Below are 25,599 nucleotides of genomic sequence, written 5' to 3'. Positions count from 1 at the left end.
AAAAAACCCACATCAGATGCCAGCCATCAACTGCCACAGAGCAGCAGATACACAGAACTCTCTGGGTTGGGAAAGGGTGAGAGGGAAGAACAAGAAAGTCAATGCAATACTCATGTTTCAATACATAATTATTCAAATAAATTTTAATGATTTCAATTCAATACAACTGAAGATGTAGTGTCATTAAATAACATTTTCTGCTAATTTCAGAGTACAGGTCTGGAGGCCATTTCCAGGCAGACGCATCGCATCCTAAGCATTCAGCTTGTAAGTAAGATGACTGCAGTGTCATAGCAGGAGGTGGGGAGGACAATCATCAGTTCATAGAATTTGGCTAAGACAGGAGAAAACCAAAAACCAATGCAACTAACAAAACAGCTACAGATATTAGTAAAATAAAAATACAACCCAATGTCCATGTCTTAAATGACTAGAAAAATACAGGTAAAGTTACAGCAAATAAAGTCTTCACAGAGTTGGGTAACTTTATTTGCATTTCATAGTGATTTCTTAAGGCCTATATCCAATGAAACCATTTTAAAAAGCTCTATGAGGAATGGAAGTTGATGTGTCGATGACACTTTCTTTAAAAAAGCTTAGATTTCTGAATGAGCAAGATTCACCTTGGTGGGCAGAGGCCCTGCTTCCTCATGATCTTCAGTTTGAGACCTAACAATCACAAGAGAAGAAGCTGGATATCTGCTTAGCTTTTGTTCATTCATAAATTCCAAGTCACCATAGATACTCAGTTTCTGCAAAAGAAAAATCAACACACATCGTTAATTTGATGCTCTGGAATCTTTCCAACTAAGTTTCCAAATAACAATCCCACCCCTAGCACTCATGGTGGTGCACACTCTCAGTGCTTTGGGAGGCAGAGGAAGGAGGCTCCTTACAAGTTTCAGGCCAGCCAGGCCACACAGGAAGATACAGTCTTAAAACACAGAAAACAAAACAAACAAAAGCAACATGCACAATTCATCTATGGATATTTGGTTTGAAAAATTCTTCTGTATCTTCTAGAATCGAGCACGTGTTTCGGCTGGCTTTATTTATTTATTTATTTATTTACTTATTTATTTTTGAGACAGGATTTCTCTGTGTAGCCCTAGCTATCCCAGCTCTGTAGACCAGGTTAGATATGAGCTCAGAGATCCACCTGCCTCTTGAGTGCTGGGATTAAGGGTGTGTGCCACCACCACCTGGCAAGAAGGGAGCATGTTTTATGCATGAGACTAGGTCCCCTGTAGACAACCCAAGGAAGTTTTCCCACACATCCTAACTTAAATCCTTAGAGGTGTAATGATTAAGTACCAAGCAAATGCGCTTTGGTTTAAATGAAGTTAACATGGTTACATCAAGAGCTTTCATTCTGGAGTTTTGACGGATGTCTCAAGTGACCAAGTCCTCTATGTCCTAAAGTCTCCTGTTCAGTAGGGAAATGATTCGCTGCAGCTGTCTAACTTGTCAAGCAAAAAAATGACATGTTCTGCTTTAAATGTCTTTAAGAGCACAGACTATAAATGGTACATTCTAACACTAGTAAAACGATCTTCATAAATATATACAACTCCTTATAGTGTTACTTTTAATAAAATACAATAAAGCAGGGTCTGGAGAGATGGTTCAGTGGTTAAGAGCCATTGCAGCTCTCACAGAAGACTTGGGTTCACTCTCAGCCCCCAGACTAGGCAGCTCATAACTCCACCAGGAGATACGATACTGTCTTCTGGTCGTTCTGTACACATGGTGCACACACAGACAAGTGTAGGGGATGCCCAGCCAATCACCTTGCTTGAAGGGCGGGATCCCCTTGGGCTAATATTTACTTATAAATCTTGCGGGTATGCTCCCTGTTCGTTGGAACCTTGGTTTTGTAAGTTATCCCCTTCTTCCTCTTAATAAAGCTGATATTAAAGCTAGCCTGATTAATCCTATTTGCCGGTCGTTTACGCCCCAACAGACAAGCAGGCACACACATACATGTAAGTAAAATTTTTAAAAATTAAGCTACTAAAACAAAAAAATGAAAGTAGAAAAGTGGGGTGTTCCCCCAAAGAACTAAGAAAAAAATGGAGAAATTGTCTCACAGAACTATACAATCCAAAAAAGCCATCAGAGCACTGACATCCTGTCATGAGAAAGGATCGAGTCATCTGAGAGGCTGGAGAGATGACTCAGCAGTTCAGAGATGCTACCCATAGGACCTGGGTTCGGTTCCCAGGAGCCACACACCCACTCACAACCACCAGTACTCCACTTATAGGGGATCCAATAGCCTCTTCTGGACTTCACGGACTCTTTATACATGGTGCAAATAAAATCACACAGGTGTGCATGCATGCACGTATACACACAGGCTTACACATACACAAAATATATCTTTAAAAGAGTTATCTGAAAGGGAGGAATTGTGTGAAACCAACAAGTACTTTCCAATCAGTTGAGGGGATGGGAGGGCAAAACATGAAGTGCTGGTCCAAGAGATATCTGCTTTCCCAGTGTCAAAGAGGGCACTGAGGACAGCAGCTCCTGATGCCTGACTTATGACCCCAGGTCAGACAAAAGATCAATGGCTTTGGAGTTAGGCAGAGTGCCAATTGTGGTTCTACCATTTACTGGTAAATGAAACAGTTTCAAAAATTTGTTGCACATTCCCTATGGGGAAAGCAGGGATGACAACAGCCTCTGCCTCACAAGGTTGCAGTGAGGGTTTAAGGAACAAACACATGGAAAACACTTAGAACAATACCCAGAAGAAAGGGCTCAAGAGTTGCAATTAAGTTTGGTGAGCAGAGAGTAAATGCTGTGTTGTATTTATCAAGGCAAATTCCACTCAAAGACTGCAATTTAGTCTCGGCAATAGGCAGACCAAAGTCCATGTGTATCTTCATTTTACAGGGTAAGAAGAACAAATACAAAAGGTGGAATGTTCCTTTACACTTGTGAATATGTCACTGCATTGGTTTAATAAAGAAGCTGACTGGCCTATAGTTAGGTAGGATATGGTTAGGCAGGAGAACCAGACTAAGAACACTGGGAAGAAGGGGCAGAGTCTTGGGAGTCAGGAGGAGACACCATGAGATGCAGAGTGAGCAAAATGGAGAGTTCGTAGAGGAGGTGAACGAGCCTTGGGGCAGCACACAGATAATAGAAATGGGCTAATCTAAGTTGTAAGAGCTGGCTGGAGACAAGCCTAAGCAATTGGCTGAGCATTTATAATTAATATTAAGTCTCTGTGGTTATTTGGGAGCCAGGACACAGAAACTGCCTACAATGAATTAAGACGGAAGGGACTAGAACGTCACAGGAGAGAGGTCAATAGCGATTTTTACTATAGGTTATTCATTTCTTGCCATGAGTATTTTGAGTACAGGAAGAGGCTCAAAGGGAGTAGTGGGCAAAGGTAACCCTATGCAAAATACTGAATTCCAACTTTACCAGGAAAAATAAGATAGCTAAAACCTGAGTGTCTGGGGATATAATTCAGCGATAGAGCATTTGACTAGAATATGCAAAGCCCTGAATTTGATCCCTAAACTGCCAAATACAAATATTAAATAAGTATTTAAACATACACATCTGGAAACCAAGTAAGAAATCAGTATATTTGGGGCTGGAGAGATGGCTTAGAGGTTAAGAGCACTGACTGCTCTTCTGGAGGTCCTGAGTTCAATTCCCAGCAACCACATGGTGGCTCATAACCATCTGTAATGAGATCTGGTGCCCTCTTCTGGCCTGCAGGCATGGAGGCTGAACACGGTGTACATAATAAATAAATAAATCTTAAAAAAAAAAAAAGAAATCAGTATACTCATAAATAGATGGGTTCAGGCTGTCTGCTAAGCCTAACTACCTTTGCGTGAATCCCAGGGCCTACCTGATAGAAGGAGAAAAATGATTCCCACAAGTTGTCTTCTGACCTCTACACACTTCAGCGTGCACACATACACACACACACAAATACATACATACATACATAATACATACATACATACATACATACATACATACATACATACATAAATGGAGCAAAAAATTTTTTAAAATAGGTAGATTCAAGCCGGGCGATGGTGGCGCACGCCTTTAATCCCAGCACTTGGGGGGCAGAGGCAGGTGGATCTCTGTGAGTTCGAGACCAGCCTGGTCTACAGAGCTAGTTCCAGGACAGGCTCCAAAGCCACAGAGAAACCCTGTCTGGAAAAACCAAAAAAATAAATAAATAAAAATAAAACCAAAAAAACAAAAACAAAAAAATAAATAAAATAGGTAGATTCTACTGAGATTTATCAACTCATGAGTAATCTTCCAATAGTAAATTTATTTTTTATACATGGGTAAAACTGTCTACCTTTCATTCTGCTAATCTACATCTGACCACCTGTTCTTCAAAGTTCAGGTCAAGATACCTTGCCTGCCCCTCTTATTTAAAAGTTGTATTTGACAATCCCAGCACACAGTGTCTGCTTTCCATTACATTTTGTGCAATTACTATTTGCTCTTCTTATTCACTTTACCAAACCAGGTGTGATTCCAGCACTCAGAGACTTGCTATGCCAGCAAGGGCAGCCTGGACTACAAAGTAAATCCTAACCAAGGAAAGACTACCAAGTAAGATCTTTCCTCAAACACTGAGAGGACAGAGGAGAACAAAAGCTAATGATAGACATATGTAGGTGTCATGATGAAACCTTCTGTTGAGTGCTGACTTAGTAAAAGCAAGTGCCAGGGGCTGTGGCCACACCTTTAACCCCAGCATTCGAAAGGCAGAGGCAGGTGGATCTCGTGAGCTCCAGGCCCACGTGGTCTGTGTGGTGAGTTTCAAGACAGCCCTGTCTCAAAAAGCTGAAGGCAAAACCAAAAAGTTCATTGATCATGAACTTCACTCCAGTCTCAATACCTTCATAGCTAAACAATCACAGAAACATAACCTAGACTTTCGAAGGCTACTTGCTCACACATAAAATGGAATAAGACACGCTGTGTGAACCAGGCACGGGGCTGGAGAGATGGTGCAGTGGTTACAGGCATCGGCTGCTTTTCCAGAGGACATGGGTTGGATTCCCAGCATCCATGGGTTGGCTCACAACTGTCTATTCCAATTCCGGGAGACCCAAACTCTTTTTGGCCTCTGTGTGCACTGCACACACAAGGTATACATATACACATACAGACAAAACATCAACATATCTAAAATTAAAAATAAAAGCTAAAAACAAAAGCTAGGGATAGTAGTGCTGGCTTGTAATTCCAGTCTTGGATCTTGACTAGAAAAGCAAACAAGGGGGAAAATCATGTAATAGATATTGTTGGACATTGGGTTGACATACAAAAAAATATTCTACAAATCTTTTTTTTTTTTGTTTTGTTTTGTTTTTCGAGACAGGGTTTCTCTGTGGCTTTGGAGCCTGTCCTGGAACTAGCTCTGTAGACCAGGCTGGTCTCGAACTCACAGAGATCCACCTGCCTCTGCCTCCCGAGTGCTGGGATTAAAGGCGTGCGCCACCACCGCCCGGCTTTCTACAAATCTTAAAAGAACGAAGTTGATGCTAGTTAGCACCCTGTCCTAGGTTCCGGGAACCTTGACTTGCTATGTCATGCCAATGACTTACTATGGAGTCTATTTTCATTTCCCTCAGTGCTTTTCCCTGGGGCATTTTAGACACAGATCTCGTACTTGCTTCAGCTGGATTTGTTGTCAATAGACATTTATCCCACATTTAATTACATAAATAGCTTGCTATTCTAGGAAACTAAATTGAATCAGCAAATTACAGCCTTTTCTCCAAACAAACATCCTTTACCTTAACAATTGTTTCTTCGGCCAGTTAAATTTTAATTACCAAAACGAAGCAAGTCATAATCTCTTTGAGGGTAGGTACCAGAACACAGGAATTCGGAATCAAACAAACACTGGTTTCGTAGCTTCTAAAACAACATCATGGCAATCGATTCCTAATTTTAAGTGGCTCCACAAGTCTTCTTTTACATCCCAGCTTAGCGAGTGCTGCCAGCGTTCTCTTCAGTTTCAGAGAAGCAGAGGGGCACTGTGCTCAAGCCAGTCAACAGAAATGTCAATGCAGAGTGGGGACACTATGCCTGGGGTACAAACTTTTGGTTTTCAGGTGTGCCAACCTCACCTGGGTAAAGTCATAGAACCTCTCATTCTATTAGCAGGGTCTTGTTTTTCTAGCTAAACAAGGCACTTAAAATGGTTATTCATGTGGCTCTGTCTTCAAGTACCCAAGGGTTAAAATTAGACTTACCTCAGGGGGAACATACTGCTCCACAGCTGTAGCAACAGCTGCACAACAGATCCAGAGCAACACCATCACCGAGAGGACCAGAGTCGTGGTTAAAATCCACCCAGAGTTACTGCGAAAACAACAGCAACAGCTAGTCACATGCTTCGCACACTCAGAACACAAAACCCTGTGCACTAGCTCAGGGTTTGTAATTATTAACAAAACATATTAGCACAAGGAAATATTACAGCTAGTTAGTTAGGATGATTTGATGTTCTTTCCTCTATTTCTAAAATTTCTGTAGCCTTGCTATATAAAATCTTACAATAATTAATAATGAAATTAGATAGATTTCAATCAGACTTCCTACTATATATAAAAATTATCTCAAATTGCTGGGTGTGGTAGCACACACCTTTGATTCCAGCACTCCAGAGCCAGAAGACAGATCTCTGAGTTCCAGGTCAGCCAGGGAGACATAGTTAGATCTAGTACAATCAAAGCAGAGTATAATTTATATCCTATAGTATAGTAAGACCCTATTTAAAAACATAAACAAAATCAAAAGTAACCCCCTCAAATTACTATAAAGAGCATTTTTATTTACTTTGGGGGGGGTGAGACAAGATTTCTCTGTGTAACAGCTCTGGCTTCCTGGAAACTTGTTCTGTAGACCCAAGTGGCCTCAAACTCACAGAGATCCACCTTCCTCTGCTTCCTGAGTGCTGGGATTAAAGGCATGTGCCACCAATGCCTGTACATTTTTATTTTCTTTTGAGATGGGTTTCATGTAGCCCGGGCCTCAAGCTTGGTGTGTGACAAGGCTGACCTGGGACTCCCACCTTCCTACCCCGCTAGAATTACAAGTTTGGGCCACAACCTAAAGAAAACATTCTAGTTACTAAATTAGACAAAGCAAGCACATGTCCTAATTTTCAAGACAGGGTTTCTCCGTAGCTTTTGGTTCCTGTCCTGGAACTAGCTCTTGTAGACCAGGCTGGCCTCGAACTCACAGAGATGCACCTGCCTCTGCCTCCCAAGTGCTGGGATTAAAGGCGTGCGCCACCACCACCCGGCTCATAATGGTTCTTAATTTGCAGGTTATTGCAATGATATTCATTTAAGAAAATACGCCTAAAAAGTTAAGGAAAATTATGAAATGATCATTTGTTTTATGAAAGAATTTACAACAAAATTCCAGAAATTAGTTTTCCTATAACATTTCCAACATGTAGAGTAAATGGATTATAAAGCATTTAGTGACCATTATATTTTCCTTATGATTAAAAAAATCTTAAGGTAGGAGGGCATTTAGGAGTCTCAAGATCTGCGACAGTACAGTCCCTAATTCTCACTTGTTCATTCATGGCCAAAGGCCCCATATTATGGATCACCACTGATCCATCCACTTTTCACAACACCTTAGGGAGTGGCATGCTAGTCATTGTCTCCCAACAAAAGAAGAACGTGAGCTGTAGGAGACGGAGCTGAGCTTGATCCCAGGAATCTACCCAGTAGAAAGGGAACTGTCTTCTGATCTCCACACATGTGCTGTGCCATACACACTCATACCCAAATAAATAAAGCAGTTTTAGGTTTACTTTAAAAGAAGCAGATTTTCTGAAAGCACGTAAATCCCCTTTGACACTGTTTTAAATAATTCACTTTAATGAAAAAGCATTCACTCTCCTTTGCAGGGTCCAGTCCTGTCCTGGGACTAGAACTCATTGCTCTGGGTGAGGAGACATTGGATGTCTGGACTGCAGCAACTAGCAGAGACAGAAAGCTGGGGCTCATCTCTAAGTGCATCTTTTTCTCAGCCTCCACAGCAAAGCAGAGCAGATCCTGTAGACGCTTAGCCATCTCCATGACTTCCTGATCTCCCTGCCCACTGCCTACATCCAGACTCATAATTTGCTGCTCAAGCTCTCCAGCCTAGTCCCTATCTATCAGGATTCAGGAGTCTTCCTGATACTTTTATTCAAATGTAGGACATATAATAATTCGTGTTTATACATAGAGACTTGTAGAGAATAAACTTCTAGTTAAAAGTTTGCTTTTTTCTAAGTAAGACATTCAAAGATTATTTTTAAATTGTTAGCTTAGGGCCAGTGATGGCTCAGATGATAAGGATAACTGCTGCCAAGCTCTGATGAGTTGATTTTGATCCCTGGAACCCACACAGTGGAAAGAAGGAACCAATTACCACATGCTATAAATACCCCCTTGCCTTCTGACACACAATATGTGTGTATGTGTACATATATATATATATATATAATATTATGTATTATATACATATAATTTTAAAATTTCACTATAGTGTCATACTCAACCAAAATGATCCCCTAGAACAATGCACTGTGAAACAGAATGGCTTGCAACTTAATCAAAATGTTTGGTACACAATATAGTAGAAAATAAATTGTGGGGTAAGGAGAGAAGGAGGGCTCAGTCAGCACTCCTACGAGCAGAAGCAGGCACACTTTGATAAAATCCTCTCTACTCCTCAGAGTGCCTGACAGTCCTTCCTTGGAGGGAGGGCATAACGCAGCCATCACTCCCACCTCCCTGTTTTCTTCCTGTTCCCCCTAGGAGTTCCTGGCACAGAGTTGACATGCCCTAGCTCTTCTTAGTCTATAGTCCTTACCAATCTCTTCTAACTGCTTATCTGTCCATGTGGATATAAATCCAATTCTTAATCACTCAGACATACTTTAAAGTTGAACTTTTTTTATTTTTAACATAGTGTGTGGGGGTGAGAGGACACCTTGTGGGTGCTGATTCTCTCGTTCCATTATGTGGGTCCCAGGACTGAACATAGGTTGTCACGCTTGGTGTTACCACGAAGTCATCTCCAGGCCCCAGAGCAGCTTAATTTAACTCTCTAGAAAAGACGTTTCTTAACACAAATCAAGAAAGCCCTTGTATGGTGAAAAACTATCTGTTCTGTTTGGGTTTTACTAAGTAGCAAGAAGAGGAGGTTAAGAGAAGAGTCTGGCCTATAGATAAAGCTACAACGAGGACAGTGACTTCTGTCCTACTGAACAACAGCGCGACTGCAGGTAATGACTACGAGAGGATTTCCAATGTCTAAGGTGATGTACATGCTAATTATCCTGTCTGATCATTACATGATGCATACATGTATCAAAATAGCACTTCATACTTCATATATTTGTATGTGTCAATTTAAAAAATTTTTATCATATTTTAAATTGTGGAGAGCAAACATGCGCTTAATGTTTATGCATGCAAATTTTATCATATTTTAAATATTAAAAATTTTTACCTTATTTTAAATTTATTATATTTTAAATTGTGGGGAACAAACATATGCATGTGATGGTATAAGCGTGGAAGTCTGAAGACAACTTATGGAGTTGGTTCTCTCCTTCCACCATATAGGTCCCAGGAATCAAACTTAGGTTTTTGGCTTGACACCACATACCTTTCACCACTGAGCCTTTCACTGGCCCACTTTTTGTTGTTGTTGTTGCTATTGTTTTTTGAGACAGGGTTTCTCTGTGAAACAGTTCTGGCTGTCTTGGAACTCACTCTGTAGACCAAGCTGGCCTTGAACTCACAGAGATCCATCTGTCTCTGCCTTCCAAATGCTGGGATTAAAGGCATGAGCCACCACTGACCAGCAATATGTGTTAATTTTAAAAATACTACACACAATACTTTCTAATCAGACTCATTCAAAAATACAAGTTTGGAAGGGAGTTGAAAAAAAAGTCTATTTAACTACAATACTTCTAATTTAAAAATTAGAATTAATTTCTATATACATATATAATTTGTATTTGTTTTTAAATCTAATTAAATTTTTTAAAAAACAGAAACAGGATGACTGACATAAACCAGACTTTATCTTTTGTATATATTAAGAAACACACACAGGCCGGGCGGTGGTGGCGCACGCCTTTAATCCCAGCACTCAGGAGGCAGAGGCAGGCGGATCTCTGTGAGTTCAAGACCAGCCTGGTCTACAAGAGCTAGTTCCAGGACAGGCTCCAAAACCACAGAAAAACCCTGTCTCAAAAAACAAAAAACAAAAAAACAAAAAAAACCCAAACAAACAAAAAAAAAGAAACACATACAGAGATAGGCATCTTAAAAAGCCATCACTTTCTTCATCTTCAAGGTAGTTTCTGTGTGCTTGCGAATTTCTCATCTGCAGATCTGAAATAATAAGTACAGGTATATGAAATGTATATCCTAAATGTTAGCTTCACTGACTTCTACTAGATATGTACAACCTATAGGTAATTTTTGTGAGCATAATTTGACACATCTACACATAAAAATTCCTTTGGCACCCAAAAACCAAATGGGTATTCTATCATATGAATTTCCTGCTTTACTTTCAAATGTTGTTTGTTGTGTGTAGCCCACAGTGGCCTCGGACTCACAGCCATCTGTCTGCCTTTGCCTTCTGAATGCTGGAATTAAAGGTGTGCATCACCATTCCAGGCTCAAATGTTTTTTGATCCTGATGTTTTCTGTTTAATTACATGTGGACTTGAGTAACAGAATCTGTTTTATTCTAATTATAACAGTCTATGTTAGCATTATCTACTCATTCCCACTCAATAAAAAAATCAGTAAGTTAATTACATCAATATGTAAAATAAGGTAGTACATTTTCAAAGATAAATTCTGTTTTAATCTGATGCTTGATATTCCTATGATTTAAAAAGAAAATAGGGAACTCATACTTTAAAGTTAGTGTCACTATTCAGTTATTTTTTTTAAATATTTATTTATTTACTATGTATACAATATTCTGTCTGAAGGCCTGAAGAGGGCATCAGACTTTATTACAGATGGTTGTGAGCCACCATGTGGTTGCTGGGAACTGAACTCAGGACCTTTGGAAGAGCAGGCAATGCTCTTAACCACTGAGCTATCTCTCCAGCTCTTCAGTTATTTTTTAGGGAAAAAAAACCCCACTGTTTGGCTAGTTCATATTCAAGGCATGCTTTGAAACAGTGTTTAGAACACTTCTCCAGGTGGTCCCCAGGTGAGCAGCATCACCGGGACATGGAAATTGTTAGAACTGCAAACCCCAGATGGATTCCCAGATTCAGTGCATCAGAAAAGTCGGAGGGGGAAATTACAACAGATCTGACAGCTGAGGTTTATCCATCTATTTAGATTAAAACTTACAGGACATTTTGCTTAAAGATGATTCTCTCAAGTTTGTAGGTTCCTGCTCCAACTGAGGTGCATACTGAATTTCTGGTTTAGACTAAAATGATAATGAAAGCAATTAAGTCATTTGTACCTCAGAAGCTGTTTTCAGTAACAAGTTCTAGAACACATCATCTATAGTATCAACATTTAAATAGAAAAGAAGTAACAGAAGTATAGCACAAAAAAATAAATAAAATGCATTAAACACAATATGGGTCTAGAAGCTAAAGTGCCCCAAGTTTGAGCTGAATACTATTTATATTAGTAACTGACAGTATGACTTTAAGGAAGCTGGATGCTCAGCTTCCTCATCAATAAGCAGGGATAATATAACTTCGTGAAACTACTTAAAGATTTCAGATAACACAGTCAGTTCTCTATATCATTGCATTTCATATCTATGATTAAACCAATCATGGGGGGAAATATGTACTGAATATGCATGGATGTATCCCCTGTTATTAAACAAGGCAACATAACAATTATTTGTGTAGATTTCACACTGTGTTAGGTATCATAAGCAACTCGGATGAATTAACATGCAGTTATATGGTACATCACTTTTCAGTTAACTGACTGGATATTCAACAGTTGTAACACTAATAATATTATTACCTAGCAATATTGTAGCCATTTCAGTTCAAGAAAACTTATTGTTAAATAACCCATAACTACACAGGGAGGGAGTTTGTAGGTTATATGCAAATGCAATATAACTTTATATTAGGGAATTAAGCATCCCCAAATATTGGTATTCTTAGAATCCTGGAACAATAAGTAAGTACTCTAAGACAACTGAACATAACTTTCTAGGTCAGCACCTATCAACATCTCATCACACAGGAAATTATTAGACAAAGAAAAATTACCTCTCTAGAAATGTTATCTTGTCATATGCCTTTTTTAGTGTCTTTTTTATATGCCACTACTTATATTCAAAGTACATGATTATCTTCCTATCTAGATTTTTCATTTAATAAATTTAGTCACTATAAAACCAAGAAGACCAAATAAGAACCACTGAGCTTGAGGTCAGGCTTTCAAGAGACAGAAGGAAAGGTAATTACATTGTGTCCTGCTGCTCAATGTTTCCATGAAGGCCAATTAAGCAGCACTATTTGACAAAAATATTTAAGTGACCAATTACACAGTTCTTGCTGACATACTCATGTAAGACATGTTCCTTGACTATTGCTGTATTTAGGTCAATTTGTGAGGCACAGTTGTCACCTGGAATATAACGATTTTTCCATCATCAGCTTGGAGATAAAAAGTCCATGAAGAGGTGATGAAGCTCTGTGCAGAGTCCATCACGTCACTCCAGAATGACCTCACCAGAGTTAGAGGGAAAAGGAGATGCATTCTTGGCATCAGGGACATGAGCTAAACAAATAGACAAAAGCATTTAAGTAATAAGAAATAAATAATTTATAATATGTTTATGAAAAAGAGCAACATACTGGATATGATTCAAATTTTACTGGGAAAGGTTACAGATGATTACATGAACAGTTAGTCATCTGCACTGGACTAAACGCTGTTGCTGAAGCAAGTTAACTATAGTAAAGCTTAACATTCTGGGCTACTTAAATTCACCAAATACTTTTATACACAACCCTTGACCTCCATCTATCAGGATAACAGGCATTGAGCCAAGCCCCCAAACGTGGAGACTCTAAAGATCTCATTAAATAAGGATCACCAAACGACAGACTTGAATGGAAAGGACAAATCACCTCATTCTTATCCTTAATATTCCCACAGAATGAGAAATCATGTCTTAATAAACATCAAAGGAAAAAATATATGCAGAAAATATGGGACTTGCTTACAGTGAATGCTGAGCGGGTATTTCATGGTATTAATACATGTAACAGGTGCGATTGACAAGATTTTAACACCAACTGGTATCTCAATCTACCTCCAATTGTGACTACTTAACTTATCAAGCAACACTGATCCCAGAGCACAAGCTCAGGATATGGACTGCTGTGCTCTAGGGATAACTTTGGTTCATCTTACATCAGGAGAGATGTCATCAAGAGCTACTGCAATGCAAAAAATAGCTTTTAGAATGAGATCTGTATCCAGGATCCAGTTTTCCATGTAATAGCTATGAAGCCTATCACAAATTCACTTAACAAGTATTTATTGAGGCTACAAATTTAAAGAAATCAGAGAACCAGCTGTTTTTGTTTTTATTTCAAGATGGGATATTGCTATGTAGCCTAGGCTAACCTCACACTTGCAATCTTCCAGGAATAGCATCCTGAAAACTGAGGTTACAAGCATGTCATGTCTACATATATCTTTTGTAATCATCATTGTACCCCTGTGTTTAATCAGAACAATTTATATAGGAAAATGATTACCATAGGGCAGCGTGTGTATGTAAGGAGGGAGACTACTGTAAACAGGAGTGAAGATAGTTAGGATTTTACAAAGAAAATAACACTTCCCCAGAGTCAGAGATTCACTAGGCACATAGGAACAGGAGCAGAAACACAAAGTATCATGCCAGATTTAAAAAAAAAAAAAAGTACAAATTCCATGGAGGGCAATTTTGCTCTATTTCTCAAAATTAAAACCTCACAAACTTCAGCAATTCTAGTTTTATTTTCTTATTTATATATATACTCACAAATATATAAAATATGTAACACTTATAAAAGAAAAATATTAGAAAGAACCTTTATGTTCACAAACAAGGGGCTGCTTTGGTTGGATGTGATAGCTCAAGCTGTAATCCTAAAATTGAGGGGGATCAGGAGTTCAAGGTCAACCTGGGCTACATGAGATCTTGCCTACCAAAGTCAACCCCAAAACAATAGACTATTGATATCATGATACATCCATTTGGAATGTCATATGGTGAAAGAAGTGAAGCTCTTTACTTGCTTATATTAACAAAAATTCATTGACATATTTGTTTATGTATAAAATTCTTCAGCATGCCGGGCAGTGGTGGCGCACGCCTTTAATCCCAGCACTCAGGAGGCAGAGGCAGGCAGATCTCTGTGAGTTCGAGACCAGCCTGGTCTACAAGAGCTAGTTTCAGGATAGGCTCCAAAACCACAGAGAAACCCTATCTCGAAAAAAACACACACACACAAAAAAAAAATTCTTCAGCATGAGTAACCCTGGCTGCACAGTCAACAGTCACAGAGGCACATTCTCGCAGATGGTGAGTACAGAAACAGAGGCACACTCTCAGGAATGTACAGACTGTCTCTGAGCCTCTTGCCCAACAGGCTATATTCCTTACACACAACACTGAAAAATTACTGTCCAAAAATTAATTAGTTAAAAACATTTTTATAAAAATTGAAATTTTCCCTTGTATACAGTTCATGAGGAGTAAGGAACTTTCAGAGATGACATTATAGAGATTTTGGGAGCTGAACTATGATAGGCCATTTGTACTTAACCCTATATGTAATTTGGAACTACTAAATTACATGATAGAAGGATGACAAGATTTCTGCTTAGAAAGAAAGATATCTAGGCCCAGGATAAAGGAAGAACTAATGATGTGGAATTCCCCTCTGTATGCTGTGAATGTTTTATTACCATTGGTTAATAAAAAAGCTGCTTTGGGCCTATAGCAGGGCACAATATAGCCAGGTGGGAAATCTGATATATATAGAGAGAGTAGGCAGAGTCAGGGAGATACCATGTAGCTACAGAAGGAGACAGATACCCAGAAACCTTACCAATAAACCACGAGCCTTGTGGTAAAATATAAAATAATGGAAATGGGTTAATTTAAGATATAAGAGCTAGCTAGCAATAAGTCTAAGTGATTGGCCAAGCAGTGTTTTAATTAATACAGTTTCTGTGTGATTATTTTGGGTCTGAGCGTCTGGGGATGAATGAGCACACTCTGCCTACAAACTAGAAAGGGTTAAAATGGAAAAACAGTCTGGAAGTTAGCTGAGCAATACAGTTGACAAATGATGCTGGTCTGACTCAAGGCAGCAGCAAAGAAGATGGAAAAAGGAGCTTAAATATCAATTTCTCTTTGCCAAGGACTGTGAGAAAAAAATGAGATTATGGGTGCAAACATAATTTTTAGCAGGAAAGCATTTTAAGATAGTATTCCAGGGGGTTGAAGATATAGCTCAGTGGTTAAGAGGATGTACTGTTCTTCCAGAGGACCTGAGTTAGATTCCTAGTACCCATGTCAGATGGCTCAAATCACCTGTAATTCCAACTTTAGGGAATCTGTTGCCTCTGGCCTCTTTAAACACTACACCATGTGCATATATCCTCTGACACACATATACACATAATTTAAAAGTAAATAAGTATTTTTTAAAAGGAGGTATTTCCATTAACTTTTCCATCTGCAAACATAATTTTGATGGACAAAAATTAAGTATAAAAATCTAACAATAAAATAAGACCACTCTGGCAACAATCATGTCACATAACACAACTCAAAGCACACAAGAAGGCAGTTTGGAAAGGCAGTATTGTCTCTTACTTGTTCTTGCCTCAATTCAGCAAATGGCAACTGATCCTGGCAGCCAAGATGGCAAGCATATTGCTCATCAGGTTGGGAATATGCTTCTGTGCACGCTGAAAGAGAAAAAGGCAAATTCTTAGAAAGAGGAGAAGGGTGGAAAAGACAAAGGCTGCAAAAGGGATCTGGCATATTATAAGGGTATAAAGATATAAAGACATACTTAAATATTTCATCTTTGAGCTGCCAAACTTGACAATAACAGGAAATATTTTAATAAACTTTTTTCTCTCCTACAAGCCCAATATCTCATGTATAAGTCTATTAACGCCATTCCTGGGCTCTGGCTATACAACACATTCACATAAGGGATCCTCAGAGCTGAAGCTTGTGGAGTGGGAAATACTGGTCTGGTGTCCTGAAGTTGCTACTCAAAGTTTAAAATCATCATTTGTTGGCTGTAGCCCTCAACCCGGGCTGAGGGCCTAACCCCGACTACTGGTTTTTCTAGGCCTTGTATGGGCGAGGTAAGTATTCAACCACTAAGCTATATATCTCTAGTTCTTTTATATTTCTCAGTGAGACAAGGTCTTCCCAAGTTGCCCAGATTGGCTCTGAACTTACTCTATAGTTCAGACAAGTCTTGACCCTTCTTGCTTCAGCCTCCCCAAATAACTGGGATTACAAACCTGTGCCACTAGGCCAGCTGGATTTCTATAAGACTGAAATGGAAAAAAACACTACCTAATATAAGAGAGGAACATAAGGTATGTTAGTTATTTGTATAAATATTTGGGAGCGCTCAGTTGAGAAACAAAGATATCAACATGACAAGGGGTGGGGGAACAAAGCAGTTAGCCTATTACTCTAAATTCTAAGAAAATGGAACTAGAAAATGTTCTATAATAGAGAATTGTAAAGGTTAAAATAGAGTTGGGCTATAGCTCAGTGGCACAACAGTGGCCTGGCATATCCTAGGTCCTGGGTTCGATCCTCAATGCTTAAAAGGCAAGAAAAAGTTGAAATGGGCTCTACCAGATACATTTACTTCCTTTACCCCATTGGTCCTTTCTTTCTTGTAGTATTTCACTACTGCAGCAATTTTATTTTTCTTCTCAACTCTCATATGTACCTGTAAAACACTTCTCAGGGGTTCTAGATAAAATGAACATGCTGTGGGATATTTGTACACTGTGTGAAAGTGTATTGCTATGATTGCTATAATAAAAAGCTGAACAGATACTAGCTAGGCAGAAGAGATACATGGAAATTCTGGGAAGGAAAAGGTGGAATCTAGGTACGTGGGAGACGCCAGGAGACATGGAGAGGAAACAGGAGGTGCAAGATGGAAAAGAGGTAATACCACTTGATAGCACAGAGATTAATATAAATGGGCTAATTTAGGTTATACGATCTAGTTAGGAACAAGTCTAAGCTACAGACTGAGTTTTCAAAATTAATAAGAAGTCCCCATCTCATTACTTGGGAGTTGGCTGGCAGAACAGAAAAAGACTCATTACATGACCGTGGCACTACGAATATAAAAAGATGGCCAGTGAGGAGAATGGGCCATAACAATAAGGTCACAGTATCGCAGAATACAGTGTGAGAGTCATGTCAGGGGAGAGCTGTGTCCGCTACACTGACCACACAAATAAGTGGACAAGATCCTATTACAGTTCTTTACAAAGTTAAACGTTCACTGTATCCTGATTGTAGGTTTCTTTTATCAAACACATCTCTTTCACCAAAAGGTAAGAATAGTGGTTAACTGCTGACAGAGTCTCTGATTATTTTTACTGGCATGACTGATAAAGAATACTCTGTTAAACACTTCAGAGTCAAAGGCCTGATTCAGTAAGAACCCTGGAGTTGTGTCAACTGACTGACAGGTTTAGGTAAACGATACCAGCATGAAAAGGTAGTAGTGAATTCTGAGTTGGATAATTACCTCTGCATTTGTCTAAACAGAATGCTTGGCTAAACAAAGGAATCCTATCCATAGCACAAAATAAACACTGTCTCAACACAGATGGATTAAAGCCCATGACATTTTTAGCAGCATCTATTAAAACTTTAATTTTATAACTACAATATGGTGACTAGTTTAAACAGGATGTCTGTCATTTTCTAGGAAAAATACATAAGAGACATAACTCAAAGAGAGCCCCAGTATTATGCACAGATGATGTCATTAGCATAGCATCTTACCAGATTCACATTCCAATTTGGTCCGATTTAAATCAATTCCATCATCCACAAACTGGCAAATTGAAAACAGCCTGCAACCTCTCTGACATGCATATAGCTCTTCTTCCTGGGAAGTTCAAAAACAAAGACGATTACCAAAAAATAAATTTTTTCTTTCTGCTGGGAAAAAAAAAGATCAAGAAGAAAGCAAAGCTAGTGCTTGATTTTTTTTTTTTTTTGGTTTTTCGAGACAGGGTTTCTCTGTGGTTTTGGAGCCTGTCCTGGAACTAGCTCTTGTAGACCAGGCTGGTCTCGAACTCACAGAGATCCGCCTGCCTCTGCCTCCCGAGTGCTGGGATTAAAGGTGTGCGCCACCACCGCCCGGCTCTGTTTTTTGGTTTTTTGAGATAGGGTTTCTCTGTGGCTTTGGAGCCTGTCCTGGAACTAGCTCTGTAGACCAGGCTGGTCTCGAATTCACAGAGATCCGCCTGCCTCTGCCTCCCGAGTGCTGGGATTAAAGGCGTGCACCACCATCGCCCGGCTGCTAGTGCTTGTTTTAAACTATACATTAAGTTTTGTACTGAAGGGGATGAGGGAAAGATGGTTTTAGTTCCTAATTTCAATTATTTGGTTATAAACAGGATCACTCATACACACTAGACTAGTTTCTAACTCCCTACACAATAAACAATGACCTTTTACTTTTGGTTTTAAAATATTTTATTGCATGGATGTGAGTGTAGGTACCACCTACATGTGGTATCCAGGGAGGCCACAAGAGGGCATTAGATTCCCCTGGAACCAGAGTTACACAAAGTTTTGAGCTGTCAGGTGGATGCTGAGAATTGAACCCAGGAGGTCTGGAAAGGCAGCTAGTGTTCTGAATTGCTGAGCCATCTCTCCAGATCCTGCTCTTGTATTTTTAATACTCCTGTCTCTACCTTTCTGATGCTGTGATTTCATGTACATACCTGGTGTGTATGATGCTAGAGATGGAGAACCCAGACTCTGTGTACGCTAGGCAAGCACTCTAACAACTCGGTCCCTATCTCCTTATTTTTTTCAAATGATACTATGAGCAAAGTCAAACAGCTGAAAATACCCCCCTTTTTGCACGTTCCGTGGCCACAACTTAGAAAACTATTTCTATTAGAACTAGAAATAGCAATGATAAACAATCAGAACTCTGAACAAGAGTTAGCAATTACCCAGTGGTCACTCTTGGCATGGTCAGCTACATCCAAATGTATAATCAGTTTATTAGCAAAAGTATCAGGACCAGCTTCGTACAGCAAATGCCAAAACAAAGGCAGGATGGCAAAACGATGGCAGAACAAAGATGAGGTGAAGTATCTGTTTATACAAATATTCATAAGCAAGGATTTCTATATGTCTAAAAAAGATTTTTAAAAAAAATTTGTGTGTATGTGTGTGTGTGCAAGCACACAAGCATGCCCATGTTGGTATATGTGTACCATGTGTATGCAGGGCTAACAGGAGTTTGTAAGCTGCCACATGCTTACAGGGAACAGAAGGTGGATCGTCGCAAGAGCAGAAAGTGCTCTTAACAGCTGAGCCATCCTCCAGTCCCAAAGATTTTTATCTTATTTTTTAATTGGCTGCCTTTAACTGAGAATCCAAACAAGAACAAGAGGGTGACATACAGGAACAGTTACTGCAATCAGCTAGACCAGAATCAAATTTTTTTCTGGTTAAAAAAACAAACAAACAACAACAACAACAAAACCAATGCAAGTTACTTTACCTGTTGAAACCTCAAGTTTTCTCAACAAGAACTAAGACAACACTATTATCTCCAAATACAATTCTTGGAGACTGCTAATCTTACCGAAGAGTATGAGACACGAGGTTCTTAATAAATATTAGTAACATTAACATAATGTTTTCTATTTTTTATAATGTTTTAAAAGTAGAAAATACTCCAAAGCCACAGAGAAACCCTGTCTCAAAAAAAAAAAGTAGAAAATAACAATTACAAGCATTGAGAAGTATGTGTGAAAAAAATCAAAATAGGATGCTCCCCTCAGGATGGTTCTTTATGCTTAGAAAATAGTAATTGCATAATGAGACTATACGCAATGAGACCAACAAGCTTTTCTTTCCTTTGCTGAATACAGTATTTTAAACAAACTATGTATATGAGGGAGCCCTTGCAACTTTCTGTGTGAACCACTGTGTACCAACTGGCTGGCACCTAACGAGGATACATGCACATCTCAGTTAGCAACCATGAACTACAGCAGTGAGCATTTCTTTCCGGCAGAAGACTTAGTAAGCTCATGTAGCAGCAATAACCCACATGAAGAGATGGCTGCAAGCCCAACACGAAGTCAGTTTTATTTCACAGCATTGGAGGTGGCACGTTTTGTGACCTTGGTTCTAGCTGCATTTATAGCTAAATTAAAAACTACATCTCAAATATGATCAGAATTTACAGTTTACAGGCTTTGTAAACAGCAAAAGAATTCTGTTTCTGGAGTGCCACATATTTCCTTATACTGCACACAGGAAGCAGGAAGAAAAAAGAGCTCTTACCATGAACTATACCAGATGACATTTTATAAACTGGTCTGGAACTCTTAATCCCCTGTCTCACTCAGCTCTTGTGTATTGAGATTGCTCACATGTGACTAAATGCCCAGCTCAGACAGTCTTTCTTTTGTTAAACCAGCTCCAAAAGTCACTGGGAACCAACATCAGAAAACCATATGGCATGCTGAAGTCTAGTGGGTCTGGAATCAACCCTGGAAGCTCAGCAGTACCTCTTACCCTGAACAACCTTGGGGAAGTTACTAACCTCTGTGACTTCTCAGTGTCCTCTTGGTTGTGAATGAGGATACTCTCACATTAATCTTGCATACTAGGAGGGCTTATACATTCCTATTACCTTGCACTGATAGATATAACATTAATAATAGTCAATAAACACCCACAATGTGCCAAGAGCTGTGTTAACACAATGTATTAACACCCATAATGAGCAGGCTAGGGAGATGGCTCAGTGGTGAGGAGCATTGGGTGCTCTTCAAGAGGATCCAGGCTCACCCACATGGCAGCTCACAATTGCCTGTAACTTTAACTCCAGGGGATCCATACCATCTTCTGATTTACCAGCACTGTGTTCACAGGGTATATAGACAGACATGCAGGCTAAACACCCAAACATATAAAATAAAAATAACCTTTTCTTAAAAAGAAAAGAGTCAGCTGGGCGGTGGTGGTGCATGCCTTTAATCCCAGCACTCAGGAAGCAGAGGCAGGGGGATATCTGTGAGTTCGAGGCCAACCTGATCTACAAGAGCTAGTTCCAGGACAGGCTCCAAAGCTACACAGAGAAACCCTGTCTCGAAAAACCAAAAACCAAAACAACAAAAAAAAGCAAAGAGTCATATTTTTATTTCAAGTATTTTGTATTCTACAGAATATAAATCCAAATATGGTAAATATTTCATGTTCTATGTATCCCAAGTGACTAGCAAGCTTATAGAAAATGTAATCTTCTAATATAAAGCATAAGGAAAGAGTGCTTCCCATCATAATGACTATAGCTCAGTGATTTTAGGCCAATATCAACAGTGCTACCTGAATAGCTTTCATGTACATTTTCTTACCCTTAGTTAACTTAGCTAAGTCAAGCTACCTATCTCCCTTGATTTTGGCTTACTCTCTTTGTGATTGGTAGCACCCTGGAAGCCAGGCTGGCCTAAAAGTCACAGCAATCCTCCTACCTCAGCCTCCCAAGTGCTTGCTGGCTTAGGGGCATGAGCTACACACCTGGTTTGAAGTATTCTCCTACTCAGTGTGACAAGTGCAAATGTGTGCAAACCTGGCTGCACAGCAGGGAAGAAATAGCTACCACTGGTTGTGCTAGGTAGGCCTTGTTCTAAATGCATCAGATTAGCTTCAGTCTTCACACTGGCTCTGCACACATGTGGTTTCCTACAGTTCTAAGAAATCAAATGATCATTGGAAACACAGTCAACAGGGAACCAGGAAAGGACTACAGTCTTGATTAGTCCTGAAGCCCATACCCTGTAAAGAACTGACCACACTGACTCAATTAGTTTTGTTATCAACATGTCTTATGTTCCTTACATTTGAGCCCAGACATCATACAACTGAATCTTTGAGAACAAAGGGCAAAACGTATTAATTTAAAATATAGACTTACAAACTCTATATTCTTACAATAAATAATTATAAAGTCATTAAGATGATATTTCTATCTGTCAGTTACGGTATCAGATCAAGAGAGGCAATAGAGATTTTGAATTCATTTCCTTTTTGTAATACATCCTGCTTTCCCCCTGTACTGAAATGCATAATAACTCAGAAGTATTTGTAATTCAGCTTCACTATGAACTGGCAGCAGCAGACAGCTTGAAGACTCAATTTCTACTCCACTACTTCTTAGTTATAGGACCTTGGTAAGAAGCTTAACTTTTTATTTCCCTTTTTTTTTTTTTTTTTTTTTTTTTTTTTTTTTTGGTTTTTCGAGACAGGGTTTCTCTGTGGGTTTGGAGCCTGTCCTGGAACTAGCTCTTGTAGACCAGGCTGGTCTCGAACTCACAGAGATCCGCCTGCCTCTGCCTCCCAAGTGCTGGGATTAAAGGTGTGCGCCACCACCGCCTGGCTCTGGAACTAGCTCTTGTGTAGACCAGGCTGGCCTTGAACTCCCAGAGATCCGCCTGCCTCTGCCTCCTTTATTTCCCTTTTTGTTTGTTTTGTCTTGGTTTTTTCAAGACAGGGTTTCTGGGTAACCTTGACTATCCTGGAACTTACTCTGTAGACCAGGCCAAGCCTTGAACTAAGAGATTTACTTGTCTCCACCTCCCAAGTGCTGGGATTAAAGGTGTGTGCCTCCTTGCTCAGTTTTGAGGTGGGTGCAGTGGTTAAGCCTATGATCTCAGTTTTGGCATTTAGGAGATGGAGGCAAGAGAACAAGGAGTTAGTTGGAGGCCATCCTGGGTTATGTCAAGACACTGTCTCAGAAAAACACTCCAAAATATGTGTATAATCCGAGAACTCAGAGGGTAAGGCAGGAGGACTGTTATGAGTTGCAGGAGATCCTGTCTCAAAAACAAAGTGAATTTAATTTCATGACAGACAGGAGGCCAATGATTTGGAATTCTGGTCAAGATCAACATTAATAGCCTGCCTTTAATCCCAGTGCTCAGGAGGGAAAGGCAGGTGGGCCTGAGTTCAAGGCAAGCCTGGTCTACAGAGCTACAGAGTTCCAAGACTGCCAGGGTTGTTACATAGAGAACCCCTGTCTCAAAAACAAAAACAAAAATCCCAGCATTAACAAGTGAACATGACTTATTGATATCACATCAACTATTAGAAAGTAGTGACTGCTATAACAACACTTAAGGGTGGTGACGCACGTCTGTAATCCCAGCAGCACTGGGGAGCCTGAGTCAGGAAGATTGAGACTAAACGACCAACCAGGACCACACAGGGAAATCCTGTCTCAAAACAAACAAACAAACAACAACAACAAACACATCCAAGAAAGATTCAGAGGTTCCTGGTATACATGTCTTTCAAATACATATTTATGCTCCCAGCATCCTGACATACACTACAATTTTGCTAGGAAAACATCTTAAAAGAGGGAACCAAACACTAACACAGTATAGAATAAATCTCAGCCTAATTCTAGGCCGACCAGCACTGATGAACTTTCTTGTAGAAGCCTTTTAATGATGTGAGGTTAACTGACTGAAGTCTGAAAGTCAAAATCCTTCTCCAGCCCCAAGGCTGGCTCATGGCAGGCCTTGAACTCATGACCCTCTGACCTCAGTCCCCCGTAGTCTGCAATTACAGGTGTTCTTTACCATGCTCAGCTCTTCGGTTCTCTCAAGTATTTATTAATTTCTGACAGCAAATTTAAGGCTAATCGTATCTCCTACAACTTTGTGGAGTTTTTTTATGTTTTGATTGTAACAGATGACCCTTAGATATGAAAGGTAAACAAAATGCTGGAAGGTATAGAATTTACAATTTTCCATATCAAAGACCCGAAAGCACTTGTCAATATGGAACATTAAGTCACTGGATCTGTCATCCTGGCCACTTTGTAGCTAAAGGAGGGATAGCCACAATGGTTAAGCAAAAAGCACATAGAAGACGAAGGAAAACGAGTATAAAAAAAAAAAAAACCAGCATCAGCGAAAGCGTTTACAAAGCAAGGTGGGGAGGGGTATATGCCCTAATTATATATGGGAAAGGGGTGGTGAGAGTCACCACGCAATTTAGAATGTTGAGTAAACAGAATTCAGAAGGAGCTGAAAAACACGGAGGCAGAATTAAAGGCTAGGCAGCGGCTGCGGGGAGGGGCCAGGGGTAGGAATCGGCCCCTCCTCTAGCTACACAGCGTAGGTCTTCTCCAGAACGGTCGCATTTCTCGATCCATTCCACGCATTCCTTATTGTCTGCACCGAGCGGCGAGGTTGATTTTACTTTAAATTTCTTTTGAAGGCAGAAATATAACTAACTGCTGCCGCACGAAGACATCCAGTCCCCTGCGGCAGCGTCTCACACACAGTCACTCAACACCGACAGGAAGGAAATCCTCCCTCCCTTCCAGTGCGGCTCACAACTCCCGAGGCTGACTTCACACTTCAGACCGCAGACGACTGTCAGCCTGAAAGACTCCCGAACACAAAGCGCTCCCGACCCAGAAAGGCGCGCGATCAAGACGGGAAGTCAACATCTTGTGCACGCGTGCACTCGGGCCTTCCTCCCCACCCCCGCGCTGCTAGTAGGTCAGGACCTCGCCTTCATCCTCATTCTACCCCGGCCAGGGATGCACTCCCGGTGGCCCCGCGGGCTCCCAAGGGCTCGCCCTTTTCTCATCTTTGGGCCCCCACCCCCAGCCTATCGCCGAGTCCTGCAGCACAAACTTCCGGCAATTACAGCAGGAGCTGGGTGCAGGCAGGATCCGGGAGGAAAACTGCAGCTACACCGAGGGTTGGGGGAGACGCTGAAGCGCGGGTTCCCCACCAGAGTCCCCGAGCTGCCACTGCTATGGGAAGCCGAGAGCTGGGCAGCGAGGGTCGAGGGAAGCCCGGTATCGATGGGCCCTACCTACCTTAGGGTAGGTGTGCAAGGGGTAGGTCAGCTGACAGGCCCGGTGACAGGACGCCGTGTCCCCCAGGACCGAGTCAAACGCCTCGGCCGCTGCAGTCCCCGAGCCTCCGGCCAGAGCTATGGTCAGCAGCAGCAGCGGCGGCAGCCCCAGCTGGGCCTGGACCCAAAGCTTCCCCTTCGGCGCCGCCATCTTGTCCGCCTCTGTCACAGCCGCTCGGCTTGTTGCTGTTTTCTTTTCAGGGTTTCTCCTTCTTCCGGGCCAGCCCCTTTCCCCGCCCCTCTGGCCAGCGCTTCCGACTCGGCGAGCTCCTCGGCTCCGCCCAGGCCCGCCCAGGCTGCTGCCTCCTGGCCCGCCTGTGGGACTGGGAGGGCACGAGGACC

At 40.6% G+C, this 25,599-nt stretch overlaps 1 protein-coding gene across 2 annotated transcripts; it reads right to left on the bottom strand.

Annotated features, from left to right (window-relative positions):
* Positions 1–112: 112 nt before the first annotated feature.
* Tmem59 (transmembrane protein 59) lies at positions 113–25,489 on the bottom strand. Of its 2 annotated transcripts, XM_013348554.2 has the most exons (9): positions 25,220–25,489; positions 18,124–18,229; positions 15,934–16,028; positions 12,678–12,830; positions 11,421–11,502; positions 10,352–10,433; positions 6,267–6,375; positions 624–752; positions 116–334 (listed from the first exon to the last, which is right to left on the bottom strand). In XM_013348554.2, the coding sequence occupies exons 1-9, from the start codon at positions 25,406–25,408 to the stop codon at positions 317–319; spliced, it is 963 nt and encodes a 320-aa protein (XP_013204008.1). In that variant the 5' UTR covers positions 25,409–25,489; the 3' UTR covers positions 116–316. The 2 variants fall into 2 exon arrangements, with proteins under 2 accessions (XP_005353575.1, XP_013204008.1); XM_005353518.3 differs by having other exon boundaries at positions 113–752.
* Positions 25,490–25,599: the final 110 nt, after the last annotated feature.

The sequence above is a fragment of the Microtus ochrogaster genome, chromosome 10 (genome assembly GCF_000317375.1).
Source record: "Microtus ochrogaster isolate Prairie Vole_2 chromosome 10, MicOch1.0, whole genome shotgun sequence".
Lineage (NCBI taxonomy): Eukaryota > Metazoa > Chordata > Mammalia > Rodentia > Cricetidae > Microtus > Microtus ochrogaster.
The sequence above is the reverse complement of the archived record's forward strand: the minus strand, read 5'-3'. Positions and strand labels throughout refer to the sequence as shown.

Bases quoted from the DNA above. Each gene is read 5' to 3' on its own strand.
- Tmem59 (XM_005353518.3), bottom strand. From the start codon at position 25,408: ATGGCGGCGCCGAAGGGGAAGCTTTGGGTCCAGGCCCAGCTGGGGCTG. The intron at 18,230-25,219 runs GTAGGTAGGGCC...TGAACTTCCCAG, and splicing joins CCTTGCACACCTACCCTAAG to GAAGAAGAGCTATATGCATG. The intron at 12,831-15,933 runs GTAAGAGACAAT...CTATTTGTTTAG, and splicing joins CTGAATTGAGGCAAGAACAA to CTCATGTCCCTGATGCCAAG.